The 18,924-nt window shown below is 64.1% G+C and overlaps 2 protein-coding genes and 1 long non-coding RNA gene across 4 annotated transcripts; 2 read left to right on the plus strand and 1 right to left on the minus strand.

Annotated features, from left to right (window-relative positions):
* Positions 1-1,419: 1,419 nt before the first annotated feature.
* On the plus strand, positions 1,420-7,039 carry TNFRSF4 (TNF receptor superfamily member 4). Of its 2 annotated transcripts, XM_008531636.2 has the most exons (7): positions 1,420-3,814; positions 4,092-4,214; positions 4,675-4,776; positions 5,102-5,168; positions 5,832-6,028; positions 6,178-6,306; positions 6,399-7,039. In XM_008531636.2, the coding sequence occupies exons 1-7, from the start codon at positions 3,667-3,669 to the stop codon at positions 6,467-6,469; spliced, it is 837 nt and encodes a 278-aa protein (XP_008529858.1). In that variant the 5' UTR covers positions 1,420-3,666; the 3' UTR covers positions 6,470-7,039. The 2 variants fall into 2 exon arrangements, with proteins under 2 accessions (XP_008529858.1, XP_008529859.1); XM_008531637.2 differs by lacking the exon at positions 6,178-6,306.
* Positions 7,040-7,748: 709 nt separating this feature from the next.
* On the minus strand, positions 7,749-12,315 carry LOC139081123 (uncharacterized). Its single transcript, XR_011536114.1, has 2 exons — positions 12,023-12,315; positions 7,749-8,104 (listed from the first exon to the last, which is right to left on the minus strand). It is a non-coding gene; the product is annotated as an uncharacterized lncRNA (long non-coding RNA).
* On the plus strand, positions 12,042-14,808 carry TNFRSF18 (TNF receptor superfamily member 18). Its single transcript, XM_008531634.2, has 5 exons — positions 12,042-12,362; positions 13,227-13,346; positions 13,870-13,957; positions 14,065-14,267; positions 14,335-14,808. The coding sequence occupies exons 1-5, from the start codon at positions 12,206-12,208 to the stop codon at positions 14,457-14,459; spliced, it is 693 nt and encodes a 230-aa protein (XP_008529856.1). The 5' UTR covers positions 12,042-12,205; the 3' UTR covers positions 14,460-14,808.
* The last annotated feature ends 4,116 nt before the right edge of the window (positions 14,809-18,924 follow it).

Here is an 18,924-nt window from a genome sequence, read left to right on the forward strand (position 1 = left end):
AGCAGCGTGGGGCCGGGCCGCTGCGGAGCAGGGCTTGTGGTCACACCTGGTTTGGTTTCCAAACAGGAGGAAAAGCTGTTTACAGAACAGCCTTGAGCATGTGGTGGGAGTGAGGTCTCTGCAGTGGGCTGGGCCCGTGTGGGTGGGTCGGTAGTGAGCAGGTGTGTGACGCTCGGGCAGACAGAGGTGCAGGCTGAGCCCGGGGCCCTGCTGGACGCTTAGGATGGAGACTGGGCATATGGGTGACGGACAGTTGTGCCCTAGGGTCACCGTGAGCCTCCCTGAGTCCTGGGCCAGGGGTTAGGAGCCTTGGCAGCAGAGACCAGCACCAGAGGGTGGGCGGCCCCCACATGGCCCCTGGTATGGGGAAGGTCACCCTAGAGTGGAGCACTGCCTGCCAGACCCCGAGCTTCCTCAACCTCAGGGCCCACTATTGTTTGTCTACTTGGCAGGAGAAAAAGATATTTCTCCCGGTTGGTGGGAGATGGGCACACACGCCACGCATGCCAGACCACTCGGACCCTCTCTCACCCTGAGGCTCAGGGAGGGCTGACCCCGCTGTGGGCCTGCCCCGGCCTCCGTGGCCGCGCGGAATTTCCCGCAGGTGGGCTGGGTGCTCTCACCTGTGCCCGCGATCCTGCCGGTGGGGACTTCCCAGCTCAGCCCTGCGGGAGGCCCCCCGCCCGAGACTTTCTGTTTTTCACTTGACTCACTGTGAGCGGCTCGGTGGAAAGGATGCCACGCAGGAGCAGCCGGATGGCCGGGCTGGGGGAGGGGCTCGGGGCTTCCATCCGCGCCCTGCCCCTGCCCCCCACCCCCCCCCCCCGGCCCCGGTGGCCACCAGCTTGGAGGCTCTCCAAGCCCCAGCTAGTGTAGGGTTTTGGTGGCGATTCCATACGCAGCTGTGATCGATTGGACCCTCAACTCCGTCCCGGCCCCCTCCCCTCCAGAGGTTGGGGTGGGTGGGCAGTTCCCACCCTCCAGTCCTGCCCTGGTGTTTCTGGGGACCAGCCCATCCTCAGCAGCCATCCAGGGCCCTGGCCCCCCATCACCCCAGCAGCATCCCAGAGACTCTTCTCACCCAGGATCCTGGGGGTTTTACGAGCTGTGTGCCAGGAAGTGGGGATGAAGACTAAATATTTTTTATACCACGAAGTGTCCCAGCTCCACCTGACTCTTCCATTTGCACCTGACACCTTGTGATCACAAGATTCAGGAGATAGGGGACTGAGTATGGTTGGGGGGCCTCGTTTGGGGAGCTCCCCTCCTAGAGCGTGGGCCTAGGTGTCCGAGTCTTTCAGAGGCTGCAGAGGTGGCTCAGGGCACAGCCAGGAGCAGCACCACATCCCTCCCCGTGTCCCCATCTTGCAGACAGGGAAGAGATCCTAGAAATGCGGGAGAGTCGTTCCCCGAGGGCTTGACAATGAGAAAATGGGGAAGAACTGAGGATTGAGAGGACCGGAGGCTCTGCTGACTAGGAGAGCTTGTCGTCCCCCGAGGGAGTGGTCCAGAACGGCTGCTTCCAGGCCGGGGTGGTGGGATAGACTAGCTGGCTTCAAAGCCCAGCTCCCCACTGACGTGGGAAGTGGGAAGCAAGAGTTCCTGCCATCCTGTGTCTTGATTTCCTCCTGTGAAAGGGGCAAGCACAGGCTTTTTCGCCCCACGCCAGAGCCTGAAAGGGAGCCGTGGAGTTTCCAGAGTCCCCGTTGTCACTGCTGCCCACCCGCCATGCAGACCCCTGCACAATGTGCTCCACTTCTCCAACAGGAATTCACAGATGACCAATCAATTGGTGGATTGCTGGGGCCACCGTGGCCCCTGGCCCCGGCCCTGCTCACCTGCCTGAGCCTTTTTAAGTGAATGGTTGGACAGGTGATCCTGTGCCGCGGTTAAGACTTAAAGGTACAAAAACAACGCAGTGTAGCCTCCCCAGCCTCAGGGGCTCCCAGCTACGTCAGAGAGAACTGCGTGTGAAAGAAAACTCACGCATGTGTGCACGTGTGTGTGTGTGTATGTGCTCCTTCCCTTTACACACCATAGTGACTCAGCACACGGGCCCTCCCAACCTGTCCTGGGACTGCCCAGTCCGATGCCGAGGATGCCCAGTGCTCCATGGGATGGTCGCCTGGGTCCTTCCAGCCTCTCCCTCTCCTGCGGTGCTGCGGGAAGTCCCCAACCCAGGATGGGTGTGGGGTGGGGCAGGGAGACCCTGATGCGGCCCTCAGAGTTTTCAGGGAGGCAGGGTTGGCCCGGCCACTAGAGGGGACATGGCCCCCCTCCAGGCCCTGTCTGGCCAAAGGGGTCAGAGTGGGCGCCGACAGTTTGTCCTCATGGGACCCCCAGATGCATACCCAGGTGCCCACAGGAGCAGACACGTCCTGGCACACGGGGCCAGTGACACACGTGTGCCGCACACCTATGGCCACAGGCTTGCACCTGTTCCCAGGCCCACGCGTCACACCCAGGATTCAGGGCAGGCTGCTCAGCAGCGTGTGGAGTCTGCCCGGGTGTCTGCTAACAATGCCGCGGATGGGGTGGCTTCAGGACAGATGTGTCTTGGCTCCCCGTCCTGGGGGCTGGACATCTGAGGTCGTGGGCAGGGCTGGTTTCTCCTGACGCCTCTGTCTCTCTGTGTACTCTCCTGGGGTCTCACCCTCTGCTTATAAAGACATGAGTCCTCTGGGGTCAGGGCCACCCTCGTGACCTCGTCCAACCTAATCACCTCCTTAGAGGCCCCACCTCTGAGTACGTGTAAATTTGGGGACACATTCAGCTGCTCACACACTAGCACACACTTGCATGCACTCACACATGCCCTCATGCCTTCACACATGCACACTCACCCTGTGGGCACTGGTCATGAGGACACCTGGGCTGGTGACCAGACTCTGGAGCCTGGGGCACTGCTGTCCCTCCCCTGGCAGCTGATGTTGGGGAGAAGGTCCAGACTGTGAAGGGACATGTCTCCCGACTCCTTGTGCTGCCTCAGTTTACCGATGGGCGCTGTGCATCCTTTTGCCCAGGGGGTGAGGATTGGCATGAACGTGGTCTTCTGCAGGGGGTTGCAGGAGCAGCCCCTCACTCATCCTCATGAGTGTGCCCTGTTCAGGGAAAGTGGGTGCCCAGAAGGGGGGAGCTAGGTGGAGGGGCCTGAGACCACCCTGGTTCAGGCAGTTCGGCTGGGCTGGGCAGGGTAGGGGGCAGCCAGGGCATCTGGCCAAAAGGGCTCCACCTTCCCTGTGAGAGGGGAGTGGGAGGAGTCTAGTGTGTGGGGTGGGTGCAGACCAGATGGGCTGGAGGATCCGGCCTGGCGCCTTGGCGGGGTCCGTACTTTGGCCCCAGGTCTGCACGCTGCAGGAGGGGTCTGGGTTGGTGCCCAGTTGCTGGCTGGGCTGAGCCCGAGATCACTGGGTATAGTTGAGGGGCTGGGGGCCCGAGGGGCTGGGGACCCCAGGGCCCAGGGCAGAGGAGAAAGCCACAGTCTGTTGGGGGGCTGCCCAGACAAGCTGCTTTTCCGCCACCGGCCTGGGTCTGGGGGCACCAGCCCTTCCTGGGGCCTCGTTCCTCCTGGCCCCCTCCTCCTCCTGCCCGCCCCACCCCTCCCCCGCAGCCCTTATAGCCACATCCTGCAAGGAAAAACCCCAGACTCCTGCGCCGCCAGCGGAGATGAGGATGTGTGTGGAGGCTCAGCGGCCCAGGGCACCCTGTGCAGCCCTCCTGCTCCTCGGACTTGTGCTGGGTGCTGCAGCCGGGCAAAACTGTGTTGGGAACACCTACCCCAGTGGCGGCAGGTGCTGTCAAGAGTGTGATCCAGGTGAGTGGCCTGGCCATGGAATCGGGGAGGGGCACCTGCAGGGACACGGGGACATGGCTATGAAGGACATGGGGATGAGAGGACAGGGGACATGGGGACAGGACACTTAGATGGGGTCACAGGGCACAGGTGTTGTGGGGCAAGTGGACTCAGGGTGACAGGGTGCTGGGTGACCTGGAGCCAGACCTGGGACATTGGGCCAGCCAGAGGCTGGGCAGGGCTGCCAGGATGGGAGGGCCCGGCTGCGCCGAGTCCCGACCCTGGCCTCCCGCTACAGGGTACGGGATGGAGAGCCGCTGCACCCAACGCAAGGACACGGTGTGCCTCCCGTGCAAGCCCGGCTACTACAACGAGGCCACAAACTACGAGGCCTGCAAGCCCTGCACCCAGTGCAACCAGAGTGAGTGCCCAGCCCGCCGCACCCTGGCCCGCCCAGCACCCACCTTCACAGAAGCCACAGAAACAAACCCTAGACCACAGGGCGTCTGCTCCGCCCTGGGGGTCCCGTGAGCAGCCGAGGCATCCCCCAGGGGCATCTCCCTCCTCCCATGGGGGCTGAGGCCACGTGGAGCATGTGTGGGCCACACGGCCTGTCGGGGATTAGACCTGGGAGCCAAGGGCCACAGAGGGTCCCACTGCAGGCTGGAGGGAGTGTGGGGAGGGAGGCTGGAGCTGCCACAGGGCCGTCCCCGGGGCAATGTGGCCAGGAGGGACACGGTGTCCAGGGATTGGAGAGAACCAGGGGCCAGCAGGCTGTGAGGGGGCAGCTGGTCTGGGGAGGCTGCTGCGGACCCCGGGCCTCAGGTCTCCAGCCTGCTTGGCATCCCGGTCACCCTGCCAACTGTGCCCCGCCGCCTCAGGAAGTGGGAGCGAACCCAAGCAGAGATGCACATCCACACAGGACACCGTCTGCCGCTGCCGGCCTGGCACTCAGCCCAAGCATGGCTACAAGCTGGGAGTTGGTGAGCCAGGGGTGGGGGGCAGCATGTGCCTGAGGGGGCCCTGGGAAACGTCTAAGAGAGGCACATCCTTACGTTACATGCTGTCACTTCCCCATTTAACACAACTGTCACCCCAGGCCAGGCCAAATGCCACTTCTCCAACAGGTCTGCCAAGATGGGGGTAGGGGGATCTGGATCAGGGCCAGTGGGAGGAATGTGGGCAGGGAGAGGCTTCTGGGGCCCATGGGGGGTGAGTGCCCACAGGCCCAGCCCCCAGTAGCTGCAGCATCCAGGCCCCCAGAGCAGCTGCAGATGGGCAGAGCCTGTCCTGCTGTCTTTGTTGCAGACTGTGCCCCGTGCCCCCCAGGACACTTCTCTCCGGGCAACAACCAGGCCTGCAAGCCCTGGACCAAGTGAGTCTCCTAGGGCTGGAGGGCTCAGGTGGCCTAGGTGCCTTGGAACGGGGGGCCAGGCCAAGGAGCAGGAAGCCACTGGCTGGGGGAGCTCCTGGCCCCTGCCCCCTACAATGGCCCCGGCTCCCATGACCCCTGGCCTTCCACGGCCCCTGCCCCCATGCTCCTGCCACTGGCTTTCCTGCTGGGCTGGAGTGGGGAGCCTGTGTGATCCCAGCCCAGGCCCCGGGAGCATGTGAGACCCTCCCCCCCACAGCTGGGAGGCTCCTGTCTTTGCAGGGCATACGTGGTGGGGGCAGGAAGAGAAGAGCCAGCCTGGGTCGGGAGTGTAAGGTGCAGGTGGCAGAAGATCAGGAGCAGCCAGTGTGGGGAGCAGAGGGAACAAGAAGGAATGGGGGGATGAGGGTGTGGGAGGCAGAGCAGGGGGCTTTGGAGACCCTGCAGGGTGGGATGAGGTTTCCTGGGGGGTGGGGGCCTGGGCAGGGTCCTTGGCCTCTCTCCTGGCCACATTTGGTCTGGAATCTGATGCTGCCTGAATGACCCAGGGTGGACCCCCCATGGTTCCTCACATCTCCTTAGTCCTGTCCCAGTCCTGGGCCCATCTGATCGATTGGGTAGGAGTCAAGGGGCCTCTGGCCTGATGAACACCCCTGCCCCCCTCAGCTGTACCTCGGTGGGAAAGCGCACTCTGCAGCTGGCCAGCAATAGCTCGGATGCTGTCTGTGAGGACAGAAGCCCTCCAGCCACACTACCCTGGGAGACCCAGGGTCCCCCAGCCTGGGCCCCCACCACCCAGCCCACCACTTCCTGGCCTAGGGTCTCACAGGGGCCCTCCACGCCCCCCACAGAGCCTCCCAGGGGTAAGTGGGCCTGGCCTCACCCCAGTAGGGCCTTCCTTCAACCCAAAATGGGGGATGGGGGGAGCTGCCCTCTTGCCTCACTAGGGCCCTCCTGTGGTGGACCCTGTCCTGTGGTGGACCCCACCCCAGCAGGCCCTGCCTCCCCGCAGGCCCTGAGCTGGCCGCCATCCTGGGCCTGGCCCTGGGCCTGGGCCTACTTGCCCCCGTGGCTGCTGTGCTGGCCCTGTTCCTGCACCACAGGGCCTGGAGGCTGCCACCCAACGTCCCCAAGCCCCCCGGTGAGTGCCCACCATGGGCCCCAGCCCAGCTGCCTCCTGGAGGGGTGAGACCCCTGCCCACCTCCCACCTATCATGCCTTCCTCCTCCCCAGGAGGAAACAGCTTCCGGACCCCCATCCAAGAGGAGCATGCTGATGCAAACTCCACCCTGGCCAAGATCTGAGCAGCGTCTGCTGGGGTGGAGCCAGTGCCTCCTCTCCAGGCTGGGGCCCCAGAGGGTCCACCGGATCTCATGGGCAGTGGGAGCACTCCCAGGTGCAGGCCGCTGCACCCCATCACCCCATTGCCCTATCATCCCAACACCATCACTCCATCACCCCAACAACCCACTGCCCATTACCCCAACACCTCATCACCCCATCACCCCTTTGCCCCATCACCTCATTGTCCCATCGCCCTGTCACCTCATCAACCTATGACCCATAACCCCATCACCCCATTGTCCCATCACCCCATTATCCCATCACCCGTCACCCCCTTGCCCTGTCACCCCATCACTTAATCACTTCATCAGCCCATCAGCCCATTGTCCCATACCCCATTGCCCATGGCCCCATAACACTATGATCCCATTGCCCCATGACCCTGTGACCTTGTCACCCCATGGCCCCAGTGCCTGTCACCCTGCCCTGCTCCGTTTTAGGTGCTCCTGGGCTGGCCCCCTAGGGCTCTGCTATGTATGCTGTGCATACTCCCTGCTCAGGGTGGTGCCCCAATAAATGACGTTGGCAGATGTGGGTCTCTGATGGCACCAGGGGGCTGGGGTGGGGTCTCCAACCGACGAAGGGGTGTGGGGCAGGGGGCTCGAGTAGACCACTCCGAGACCCCAGGGCCACTGTCCTTCCCCATTCTCTGGGCCCATCCCAGTCCCTGTGTGTAGGGGAGGCCAAAATAAATGTGCTGGGAGAGGGACAACGCTATCGGCTTGTTGGGCAAATGCAGAAGCCGCTAATGCGACTGGATCCTGACCCTGGGGGAGTGGACCCACGGCCCTGCACTGGGGCCAGTCGAGAGGGCATGGGCAGGGATCCTGGGCAGGTGCTAGTGGTGGGAGCCTGAGGCCCTGGTCCCAAACGGGGCATTTGAGGACCACCCTCGTGTCTCCGTGTGCCCCTCTGAGGAGAGAGAGCGAGTGTCCGTTTCTTCTTTCTCCTGGCCCCTCAGGACCTGCGCCCTGCTAAACCTGAGTGCGTGGTGACCCCCAAGACTCCCCACCAGTGCCCGCAGGGCCCCACGTCCCCCAGGGTCCACTTGGTGTGCTCTGGGTCCAGGGCCGAGTGCCACTGGGGAGTCCCTGGTAGTGGGTGGCGCTCACACTCCCAGGCCATGGGTGGGCCTGAAGGTAGCAGCCACTTTGGGGAACTGGTTGTGCTACCAGACACAAACACAGGTTCCTTACCAGCCACACCAGAGGGGCCAGACAAGAAACTGGAGCGCCAGGCTGATGGCAAGGCAGGGGGTCTATTTCGGGTGACCTCAGCTGGGAGACGAGAGTAAGCCCTCAAATTCATTTCCCAGAAAGATGAGAGGTAGGGGTTTTAAAGGTTGCGAGGAGTGCAGCTGCTTGTGGGGAGGGAGCCTGTGGCGGTGCTGGCGGGCGCCTTCCCACCAGCCTGTGTTTGGCCTTGTGAGGCTCCTTGCAGGGAGACATGCCAGAGAGGGGCGTCCGCAGGTGGGTGTCCTCGGCTGTCTGCCTCCCTGGTGGGTGGTGGATACTGGCGCCAGGAAGCCGAGGAGTTGGGGTCTGGGGAGCTTCAGCTGCTTGCTCTTCGCTGGATATCAGTTTCCCTGTAACAAACTTCAAGGATACAAAGGTCAAAGAAACTGATATTTACAGGAGAACATAACTCAAAGAAGCAGTGAGGGGGTTGAGCGCCTTTGACTCTGACACCACACGTGCTGGGTTAATGCCGGGCAACTGGTACGAGGGCCGCATCACTTCTGTCCACTGGGGCGTGAACAAACACGTGCATAGCAGCTTTATGCAAAAAGCTCCCAAAGTGGAAAAGCTGGAGCGTCCACTGAGAGCAGAGTGGACAAGGACAGTGCAGCACGCTCAGAGGGGGCCGGCCGGCCAGCACTGAGGGTGGGTGCTCCTGCTCCACGCAGCACCTCCCGGTGTGGAGGCAAGGCCAAGGGGCAGCGAGCCACCCGCCGTCTGGGGCCAGAGCCCGCCCTGGGCTGCAGGCGGGCCTTGGGCCAGCGTCCTGGAACATGGGTGCCCACTGGTGAAAGGCCCTTCGCCACGCACGTTGCACCTGGTTTAAAAAGCTCCCCTGAAGCCGAGGCTGAAGAGTGCACAGGAAGCCCGATCAGCCGCAGGAGCTCAATGGGTGTGTGACCAACCCGCGTGAGGGAAACCACAAGCCACGACTCACGTCCTCGCGGCACGGGAGGCGAAGGCCCCACCCTCGGTGTTTGTACTGTACCACGAGCCAGAAAGAAAACGCCACCCAGGCGTGAGAGGCTGGCTCTACTGGTGAGTGAGAGCCCTGGAGGCCCTGGCACCTTTGCACGGGTTCACTGTGACCGTGTGCGGCCTCCTGGCAGGCGGCCTGGCAGGCTCCCCTCTGGCTCCCTCACTCTCCCGCTGCCCCCTCCCGCTCCTGCTGGCCGAGGCCCTCCAGTCCCACTGACTAGGACTTGCCTTCTGTGTGGCAGAGCAGAGAAAGGTTCTCGACCCCCCGCCGCCTCCTGCTGGGGTATCCTGATGGTGCCAGGTGGTGAATGCCCTTCACGGCTGGCGGCATCTCTCAGCCAAAGGCCTCTTGACGGACACTTGGTCCGTGAGGACTCAGGGCTCTGCTTTAGGCGGAACCCCAGCGCCCCCAGCCTCTCCTTGTTTCTTGGGTCAGCTTTCTCCCCAAAGTCGCCGCAGAGGCCCATCCAACCCCTCTCTCCTTGAACCCTTCCCTTGAACCTCCCGCTGCTGTGAAGGGAAGACCGAGCCATCCTGCATCTGGCCAGCAGCGTCTGCCCGTCCCTGGCCTCTGGAGCAGGATTCAGCAGGGGGCAAAACTACGTCATCCCTGCCCTTGAGACAGGCAGCAGTTGGCACCACTGACTCCAGGGCAGCACAGAGGCTAGGGGTCCCCAGGAGGGGCTGTGGGGCTGGGGGCTGGGGGGCTGGGTCCTTGGGGCCTGGAAGGTTGAAGGTCATGGGAAAGAACCTCCCCGCCAGACCTCCCATCTCTCCCCCAGCCAGGCTCCTTGTCCAGCCCGCTGTTTCGTCTGCCTCACAGATGTTGGTCACCTGCTCTCAGCTTCCACACTGCCCCTGAGCACACTCCCCACCCGGCCCCTCCGCCAGGGCCCGCCTGGTGCCCCCTCCTGCCCTGCTGGGTGTGCCCCTGGGCTCTCTCCACACCCACCATGGCCTCTCTGGTTAACGCCAGGGCTCCCTGTGAACCCTCAGCTGCCATGAACGTGTGTTACTCGTGGGAGCTGAAACGCTCATAAAGCATTGGAAAATACAGACAAGCAGATAAAAATCTCCTCTCGCCCCACTGCCCGGTCACAGACACTCGCTCACTCACGCAGCCTGCGGCTGGGCCGGGAGGGGCCTTCCGGAGTTGCTGGGACAGGAAGGCCGACGCCAGCACTGACATTTTGCTGGCGTCACTCTTGCCTCTGGAGGGCCCCACTCACAGCCACCATCTCTGTGGGCACAGGATTCAGGCGCTCTGATGTCCCTGGCGTGTGATGGTTGTCACGAAGGGCCGGGCCCCACCCGCGGACAACCTCCCCTCCTGGTGCCTGCTGGGCCGGGCCGGCCTCTCCCCACAGGACCCCACAGTGGATGTCCTCCTGCCCAGCCCAGCTTCCTCCTCTGCACCTTCGCACCCCCCACACCACTTCCAGAAGGTTCTAACTCTGTCCCTGCTTCCAGAAGGACCGGCCGATGCACGACATGGTCTGGCAAGCATCATTTGTAGGGGATTTATCATAATTTCTTGGGCCACAGTATACTGGGCATTTACCTTGGGTGACCCTGTGCTGGCACAGACCTGACTTCTCAGGCCTTTAAAATGGGCAGCGGCAGAAGGTCCAGAATTGCCCATTTCTCCGCCTCTACCCAGCGTCCAGGTCAGGCCAGATGGCCTCCCTTCCCGTCCTGTCCCAGCGCTCAGACCCACCTTCCCACCGAGGAGCTGAACAGAGACCCTGGGGCTCCTCAGAGAGGGCCTCTGGACCCCCGGCCCTCTGGCAGCCTGGAGCTGCCACCACCCTGGAGTCCCCCCCCCCTTTCTCTGAGGAGAGGCTGGAGAGCAAAGCGGAGTCACCAACTGCTCGTTCTTGTCGGTTCCTTCGGAAGAAGGACGCTTGTTGCCCCAGGTGAGGTGGCGGCTGCAGGTCTCGAAGGGGCTTGAATAAGTTCTCTTGGGTTTGCCCACATTGTGGCTGTCACCACACCTCCAGCCATGGGCGCAGCCATGGTCACACCCTGAGGCTCCTGCCCCGCTCCCCGAGCATTTCAGCTCCCCCTGCACCTCTGCTGGAGGGAAATAAGCTGGGCAATCCAGAGAGGCTTACTGGAGGAGGCAGCGCCACAGAACCCCTCCATGCCACATGGGGAAACTGAGGCTCAGAGAGACAAGGGACAGCCTCACGGTGAGCTCTCTGTGGCTCGAGAGCTCCGTCAGGGGCCCTCCACAGCCTCCAAGGAGACTGGATTTGTCTGAGGAGATCTGGGTTGGAGCTGGTCCAGTGGTCAGAGCTGGACCTGGACAAGCTGCCTCCTCCCCGAGCTTCAGGTCCTTGAGGTTCAATCCTTGCCCTGGCGTCTCCTCGCCAGCCCTTTCCAGCACCCCAAGTCCCGAGGAGGTGCCTGGGCTGAGGGTGTGACGGGGCTCCCAGGGGCTCTAAGCCCTGATGGGCTCCGTCCTGTGGTGCGGATCCGCCAGGGCGGGCGTGGGCTCAGGTCTGGGGCTTCACAGAGGATGAGGGACTTCATTCCATCTCCTTTTGGGGTCCCTGAAGATCTTTGAAAGCCTGTGGGGCCTCCCGAGAAAGCTGGAGGTGGGAAGGGGCCTCAGCCAGGAGGGAGGGGGCACAGCAAATTGCCCCGCTGGGGGATCCCCTGAGAGCCCGACCCTGGGCGCTGCCCACCTGCGATGACTCAGGACATCGTCTGCCACCCGCCTCCTGCACCGACCCCACGGCCCTCGCCCACACCCCATCCCTCCAGACCTGGTGGCCACAGGATTTGCATAGAAAACATTCTGACCCCCCCACCCTCGCGCCCCCTGTGACACGGCTGGGGATGTAGTTGTGTCCCCCCCACAACACACACACACGCACACACATTTGGGACATATTTAGTTTCTACGTGGGAATTCCTGGGCAAAAGGCATAAACACTTAGGGCCCCCCAGATCACCCTGCAGTGTGTCTCCTGAACACCCCCTCCTCACCTGAAGCCTGTCCTGAGACCCCGCCCCCTTGAGGGTCCCACCCGGGTCCGTACATTTTTAAAAAAATACACTTTATTTTTTAGAACAGTTTTAGGTTCACAGCAAGACTGAGGGGAAGGTACAGAGATTCCCATATCCCCCCACATGCAGCGCCTCCCCCACTGTCCACACCCCACAGAGGGACGTTGGTTACAGCTAAGGCCCTGCACCCACAGGGCATCGTCTCCCAGAGCCCACAGCTTGCAGTGGGGTCGCGGGGCGCCGTGCATTCTGAGGTTTCGACAAATGTGAAATGACACGTACCCACCATTACAATCACACATAGTAGCTCCTCCGGAGTCGCGGGTGTTGGAGGTCCCGCTGGGAACACCTTCTCGCCCCTTGGGGCGCGGCAGAGGCGCGGCTGCGGACAGGTTTGGGCGTGTCCCGCTGGGGGGCGGAGCCGGGCCTCCTAAATTCCGCGGCTCAGAGGGGGCGGCGGGGGCCATGCGGGCGAGGGGCTCGCGGGTGGCCCTGTGCGGCCTGACGCTGCTGTGCGCGCTCGGCCTGGGCCACCGCGCCGCCGGGGGTCCCAGCTGCGGGCCCGGCCGCCATCTGCGTGGGACGGGGACCGACGCGCGCTGCTGCCGCTCCTGCGCCCCGGGTAAGGCGCCCAGCCCGAGGGCCACCTGCAGCGCCCCCTGCCCGTGCTCAGACCCGGCCCGCGGCGGCGGCCGGCAAGCTTTCCGGGTCCAGAGCCCTGGGTCCCAGAGCAGTCTCGCGGGGGGAGGCGGCGCTCGATCGTCTCAGGCCAGTGGCCCCAGGAGGAGACAGGGGCCAGGGCTGCGGGACCCTTTCCCAAGACCCTGCTGGGGTCCCGAGGTGGAGGAGGGCTGTCCTGGTTCCTACTGAGTGGGAAGTGAGCCCTTGGCCATCACCCAGACCACTGCCTGCCCAGTTTGGGGTCACAGCCCACCGCCTTCTGCCTCACCGCCCCCTGCCTCCCACCTGGGTGAGGGGCAGGTGGAATGTGCCAGTCTGGGGACAAATATTGCAGGAAAACACCCCAGAGCGTCACCTGCTGGGGCCTGGGCGGGTGAGAAGGGGAGGCTGTGTGGTGGGAGTGGTGGACAGTGATGCAGGGAAGGACAGGCAGGCCACCTCCAGGGGCATGGCTGCTGGGGGCAGTGCAGGAGGGGCACAGGCCCCAGGTGACTCTCGTGTCCACAGGGTCAGCTCCTGTCACATGCCGAGTCACAGTCACCCTGGGTGGGAGTATCTTCAGGACAGTGGGGGGATGCAGCCAGGCCCTGTGGGCTGAGGAGCTGGGCATCCAGGACGGGCGGACACTGCTGGTCCAGTGCAGAGTCCTGGCTCCCAGACAGGTGCCTCTGCCCCCTGGGGCTGCCTGAGGCGGGGGGCTCCAGGCTGCCCTGCCTGACACCTCGTTCCTGTGGAAGGCTGGCGGGAGCCCCAGGGAGGGAGGGCTCGGCCCAGCTGCTGAGAGGGCTGGCGTGCCTCCCTCCAGGCGAGGTCTGTCCTGAGCAGAACTGCACGTGTGTCCAGCCTGAGTTCCACTGTGCCGACCCGCGGTGCACAAGCTGCCAGCACCACCCATGCCCGCCAGGCCAGGAGGCACAGCCCCACGGTAAGGTGCTGGCGGCTGCTCCCCAAGCAGGCCAAGGGGGCGGACCAGGGGTGCAACCAGAGCTCGTGGGGCAGGTGTCTGGTGAGTGGTGTGTAAGTGTGGAAGGACTGGCATGTCCTCGGGCAGCAGACGCCAGCATCGCAGGTGCCACAAAACCCAAGTGTCGGGGCTGCTCTGTCGCTTAGCACCACGGCCCGAGTTTGAGTCATGGCACCTGCTGCCCGTGCAGCTTTGGGGAGTCCTTCCCGCTCAGCCTGGGTTTCTCTGTCCAGAGTGAGGGTCCTGATGCCCCCGGGAGCCTCCATGCAGCCCAGGCTCGCAGCCGCAGGTCCTCCGAGGCTGCTGCCCCATGACGCCTGCCCTGGAATGGGGCGCACGTGGCGCTGGTGTACCCCGGGTCCCAGCACTGCGAGCGTCAGAGGCCTCTGTCAAATGGACGAGGGTGTGGGGTTGTTCTGCTGGACCCCAGACAGACCCCGCTTGAGCCACCCCAAAGCCTGAGTGTCGGTCTGTCTGTCTCCAGGGAGTTTTCGTTTTGGCTTCACATGTGTGGACTGTGCTGCAGGGACCTTCTCTGGGGGTCGCGAGGGCCGCTGCAAACCGTGGGCAGAGTGAGTCCTGGGCGCCCCAGCCGGCCGGGCAGTCGAGCCCACACTCAGGGAGGGGTCTCTCCTGTCCCTCCTGGGCTGACCAAGGACTCTGTGTCCTTGTGTCCCAGCTGCTCCCAGTTTGGGTTTCCCACCACATTCCCCGGGAACAAGACGCACAATGCCGTGTGCAGCCCATGGCCGCTGCCCACTGAACCACACGACCTGCTGACTGTCGTCCTCCTTGTGGTGGCCACTTGCATCCTGATCCTGACTGTGGCCCAGGTTGGCCTGCACGTCTGGCAGCTGAAGAGGCAGCGAGGATGCCCCACAGGTCAGTGGTGCCCTGGGGCAGGGGAGGTGGACCTCCGGCCGCCCTGCTGACCACAGCCCCTCTGCAGAGACCCAGCTGCTCCTGGAGGCACCACCACCAGCTGAGGATGCCTGCAGCTGCCAGTTCCCTGAGGAGGAGCGGGGGGAGCAGCTGTCAGAGGACAAGGGCCAACTGGGGGACCTGTGGGTGTGAGGCCTGGCCATCCTCCGTCAGTGGACCCCGAGCCAGACCCTCCCAGGAGCCCTCCCAGGGCTGGCCCTCAGGAGCAAGGACTCTGTGCCCTGCTTCGGGCCCGGCCCTGCTCCCCACGATGGTGGAAGTGGGTGGGGTGGTGACTAGGACTAGTCCCCCGGACCATGCAGAAGAGGCAGCAGCAGTGACCGGACACCATGGGCGACACAGACATATCGGTGGCTGCCTCTGTCCCTTGGCAGCCCTGCTGGGGTGGGGTCTGTGGGCCCCTGTTCTCAGGATGGGAGGCCGTGCCCAGCACAGGAGCTGGCTGCAGGCGGCACTCAATAAACACTGTTCAGTGATCTGAGTGGACGTGTGCTGGGGGAAGTAGGGCGACAGAGAGATGAGGTGAGGGCCCCAGGGCCTCCCCCAATGGTGCCCCAGTCCCCTCCCAGCCTAGGCAGGACTGCGGTGGGGCAGAAGTCGGGGTCATTCCAGCCCAGGGTGCAGCGCTCAGCAGGGACCATGGGGCTTGGAAAGCTTCCTGGAGGAGGGGTGCCATGCTGGACACCTGCCCTCTGTGCTCCACGCTAGCCTATCCAAACCCTCCCCCCGGCTGGTCTGCCTGTCACACGCTGGGACAGCTGGGTCCTGGGCCTGTGTCTGGTCTCTGGGCCACTGCTGCTCTGGACTCTGGGTTCTGGGCTGGCTGCCCAGCCTGCTGGCCCCTATGAGGTGCCTGCCCTATGTCATTCAGGCCTGAGTCCAGGGCAAGGTCGGTCTCTACACCCACACTTCCTGGTGGGCAGGGCAGCTCCCTTTCTCCCTGCCCTGCTCCCTCGGGCCATGGTTCCGGGTCCCGCCCAGTGGAGGTGAGCAGCACCCTCCTCGCCTCCTGGACAGGCTGACACCCCACAGAGAACTGATAAGGACTCCTTGGCACAGCCGTCCAGGGCGTGGCTGGCGGGCCGGTGGAGACTGGTGTCAGTAGCAGTGCCCTCAGGTGCAGCACACCACACCTGGCCACCTGCCTGCAGCCCCAACGCTCCAGCACCCCTCTCCTGTGTCTTCCCCGGGACACACAGACACAGAGCCTGTGTCCTCCCCTCCACCTGCACGCGGCCCGGGAGAGCCTCCCCAGCTCATCGGTCCTCACCCCATTCCAGTCCCCGTGGCAGGGGGCCGGGTGGGCCAAGCAGCTGGTAGCAGGTGGGGGAAGAGGGGATCTGCATGGGTCCCTCCTGGCGCATCACCCCACTGGCCTAGCACAGCACAGCCCAATTCTGCCCCTTGAAGGACGACTCCTTCGTGACTTTACCCACAAGAGAAATACTCATCCCTGAGCACCTCCTCAGTGCCTCCTGGGTCCTGGGCTCTGGGACCCCGTGGAGCCTGAGTTCTGGGTGAGGATCCAGGCAAATTAGCTAACAAACAAAAACATGCCTGGTGAGCTGGTTGGCCATTACGGGGACAGCGGGGGATGCAGTGCTGGCCACACCAGGTGGGGGGTGTGCTTCTGTCTCCAGGCCAGGTCTCCTGTCCTGCCCACCCCTCGCCCACCCTCCCTGGGGCAGCTGGCTGTCTTGGGGCTTGCTCCTTGCCTGGGTCACTTGACTGCCCCACCCCCACAGGGTGCTCACAGCTGGCCTGGACCCTCCCCAGGTGCCGCTCAGGCTGCCCCGGGGGTTGGGGGTCCCCAGGCCTGGCTCAGCTGCCCTGGCAGGGGCCCAGAGTCAGATTGTCCGCAGGCCTTCCTGAGAAACCGCTGGTGGCCTGCCCGCGATGGTCCCGAGGGGCCTCTCGGGTGATGCGTGGTAGGCTGACTCAGCCCGGAAACTCCTCGTGGGCGGCCTTCGTGGAGCCACGGTGCCCGGAATGTCAGCGAGGGGGCGTCAGGTCTGACGCAGAGTGGGGTGGGGGATTCCGAGGCCCAGGTCAGGCGAGGGTGGGGACGGAGTTGGATTCAGGCTTGGAGGAGGGTGGGAGGGTCTGGCTGGGCTTGGGGGGGCAGGAGGATTCTGGCTCAGGGAGCTCAGGGCTTTGGGGAGTCTCGGGAGCTTTTGCAGCATCCACCCCCTTCCCACCACAGACCCCCAGCAGGGATGCCCTCTACCCGACCTGGCTACACCTGCCCCATCTCATGGTCATCCCGGCTCCCTCGGCCCACTCCCACTTTCCCTCTCTCCTGGGCACACGTCCCTCCCCAGGCAGCCTCCTCAGAGTCCCCAGGGCCCCTCGATTTGCGAGCTCGGCTGGGCCCTCTTGTGCCCCAGCTCAGAGCCCCCAGAGCAGAGAGGGGATGAAGGGGCCCAGTCACGGTGATTCATAGGACAACTCTGCCTGTAAAGGGCCTGTGCAGGGCCCTGGGGGCACAAGGGCTGAGGCTGGAGGGTCAGTGGAGACCCCAGGGCATGGGTGTGCAGAGGCTATGCCAGGGGTCCTAGGAAGGGGTGGCCTCATCCAAGTTTGGAAGAGGGAATCGGTGTGCAATGGGGGGCAGCGCCTAGGGCAATGGGGGGGCTGCACGTGGGGAAGGGGTGAGGGCTGGTCTGAGATGAGGTGGTGCTGAGAGGCTCCCATCCCCCCTCAGCCTAGCCTCCTGCAGTGTGGCAGGTATGTGCCACCTGCAGCTCCTGGCAGCCCAGCCTGGAGAAAGTCCCCACTGTGAGACTGCCCAGGCCTCTCCAGGCCCCTAGCCGCTTCCCCTGGAAACTCCCACCCCACTGGAGCAGCTCTCCAGCTGTCCCGGAAAACCACAGCCCCTCCCCCTGGGGTCAGGGTCCACAGTGTCTGTTCAGCCTCAGATAAGGGCCCAGAGGCCACCCTGTGTTCCCAGAAGTGCTTCCGGCCACAGCAGCTCTCCACCCAGCTTTCAGCCCTCACCTTGCTGGAAGAAGTCCCTGCCCCGCTGGTACTGAGAGCTTGACTCAGTCAGTGTGGGACCCCCCAAGTGGAGAGAGATCATGGGGTGGCAGGGAGGGGACCCATCCTAGACAGAACTAGACATCAGCCCCCTCCCAGCCCCAGTCCTAGGACAGCTGCAGGGGGCTGTCCAGGGACAGGTGGTCCCAGGCTGCCCCCAGGTGCTGGGATGTGCACCCACTGGTCAGACAGGCCCATGACGTTAGGCCTGGCCACTCAGGGACCCGGACCAGGACCTGGGGCCATCACTCCTGTCCCCCTGACCCGTGGTGTCCTGAACATGCAGAGCACAGCCACTCCTCCCCCAGCTGAGTCAGCAGAGGACTTGCTCCTGGAGGGGCTGCCTCTTCAACCGTCCCCTGTGGTGGTTTTCAGGGTTCTGGACCCCCTCCCCTCAAGAAGTGGCTGTGTCTGGGATGGAGAGGCAGACACCCCCACCCCCACATGTCTCACCTTTCCAGGAAGCTTCAGAAGGTGAGGTGATTTCCAGAGACGGTGATTCAGCCCAGGGCTGCTCCAAACCCCTTTCTCCGAGACACATTCCAGGGGAGAGGGCTGGGAGTGTCCTTTGAGTCTTCGGGGCTCCACGGGCTCTTTGTCTGGCTGAAACACACCCGTGGCCGCTAGAAGGTGCCCAGCAGACCCAGGCCCTGTCTGCCAGGGGCTGAGGGAGGCCCCAGCAGCGCCAGCGTGAGGGTCTGTGCTGCGCAGACCTCAAGATGGAGGCTGCAGGGATGGTGGAGGCCCCTGGGTGATGCCTGGGTCAGAACCAAGGGCAGCTTGACCCGTCAGACATTCTGCAGGTGGAAGAGGCTTCTTGAGTTCCCCACCTACTCAGGACTCATCCGGGGAGGAGGGGGAGAGGGAGCGTTGGGGAGATGGGGTTGGGGGGTGGGGGCGGGGAGAGATGGACACGGCTTCCAGGAGCTGCATGCATGCAGCCTTGTCCTGGGCCCTGGGGAAGCTGCCCTCCCCTGCTGCCCAGTCCCCTGCTGGATCCCGCCCGCCTCCACTGTGTCTGCCGCCCATCCTGTCGTCTGAGTCCTGGGGTGCACCCGCACCTCCAGATGCCCACAGCACCCCAAACTCCGTCTCCTGCCCATCTCTCCCTGGTGCTCGGGCCTTACGGTTCTGGGGTCCTGGTGAGGGCACTCTGGAGGCTGAATGTGGGCTGGCTGGGGCTGGGGAGGATCCAGAGGGGGCGAGGGTGGCATCACCTCTGGGGGACGAGTGCGCAGCAGAGGTTCTCAGGAAACCTCATTTATGGACATTCGGGCTCTCAGGGGGCGCCAGGGACCCAAGAGCAGCAGACAGTCCAGGCCTTTGGGGGAGCCCAGGATGGGGGCTCAGTCAGGACAGGGCAGGTCACCCTGCCAACGGGCACTTCTCGTCACAGGTCCCGTGGGTCGTTGCACCCACTCAGGGCCCAGGGACGGTGGAGGCTGCGAGGAGGGTGTCTTCCTGAGGACTCTGCAATTCGTAGGCTGGCTGAAGCTGGGGCAGCCCCATTGTGGCCAGTGAGGACAGTGGGAATGTTCTGGGACAGCACTGGTGCTGCCTC

Source organism: Equus przewalskii, chromosome 2, assembly GCF_037783145.1.
Source record: "Equus przewalskii isolate Varuska chromosome 2, EquPr2, whole genome shotgun sequence".
NCBI classification, from domain to species: domain Eukaryota; kingdom Metazoa; phylum Chordata; class Mammalia; order Perissodactyla; family Equidae; genus Equus; species Equus przewalskii.

Bases quoted from the DNA above. Each gene is read 5' to 3' on its own strand.
- TNFRSF4 (XM_008531636.2), top strand. From the start codon at position 3,667: ATGAGGATGTGTGTGGAGGCTCAGCGGCCCAGGGCACCCTGTGCAGCC. The intron at 5,169-5,831 runs GTGAGTCTCCTA...TGCCCCCCTCAG, and splicing joins GCCTGCAAGCCCTGGACCAA to CTGTACCTCGGTGGGAAAGC. The intron at 6,307-6,398 runs GTGAGTGCCCAC...CCTCCTCCCCAG, and splicing joins CAACGTCCCCAAGCCCCCCG to GAGGAAACAGCTTCCGGACC.
- TNFRSF18 (XM_008531634.2), top strand. From the start codon at position 12,206: ATGCGGGCGAGGGGCTCGCGGGTGGCCCTGTGCGGCCTGACGCTGCTG. The intron at 13,347-13,869 runs GTAAGGTGCTGG...GTCTGTCTCCAG, and splicing joins CCAGGAGGCACAGCCCCACG to GGAGTTTTCGTTTTGGCTTC. The intron at 13,958-14,064 runs GTGAGTCCTGGG...CTTGTGTCCCAG, and splicing joins CGCTGCAAACCGTGGGCAGA to CTGCTCCCAGTTTGGGTTTC.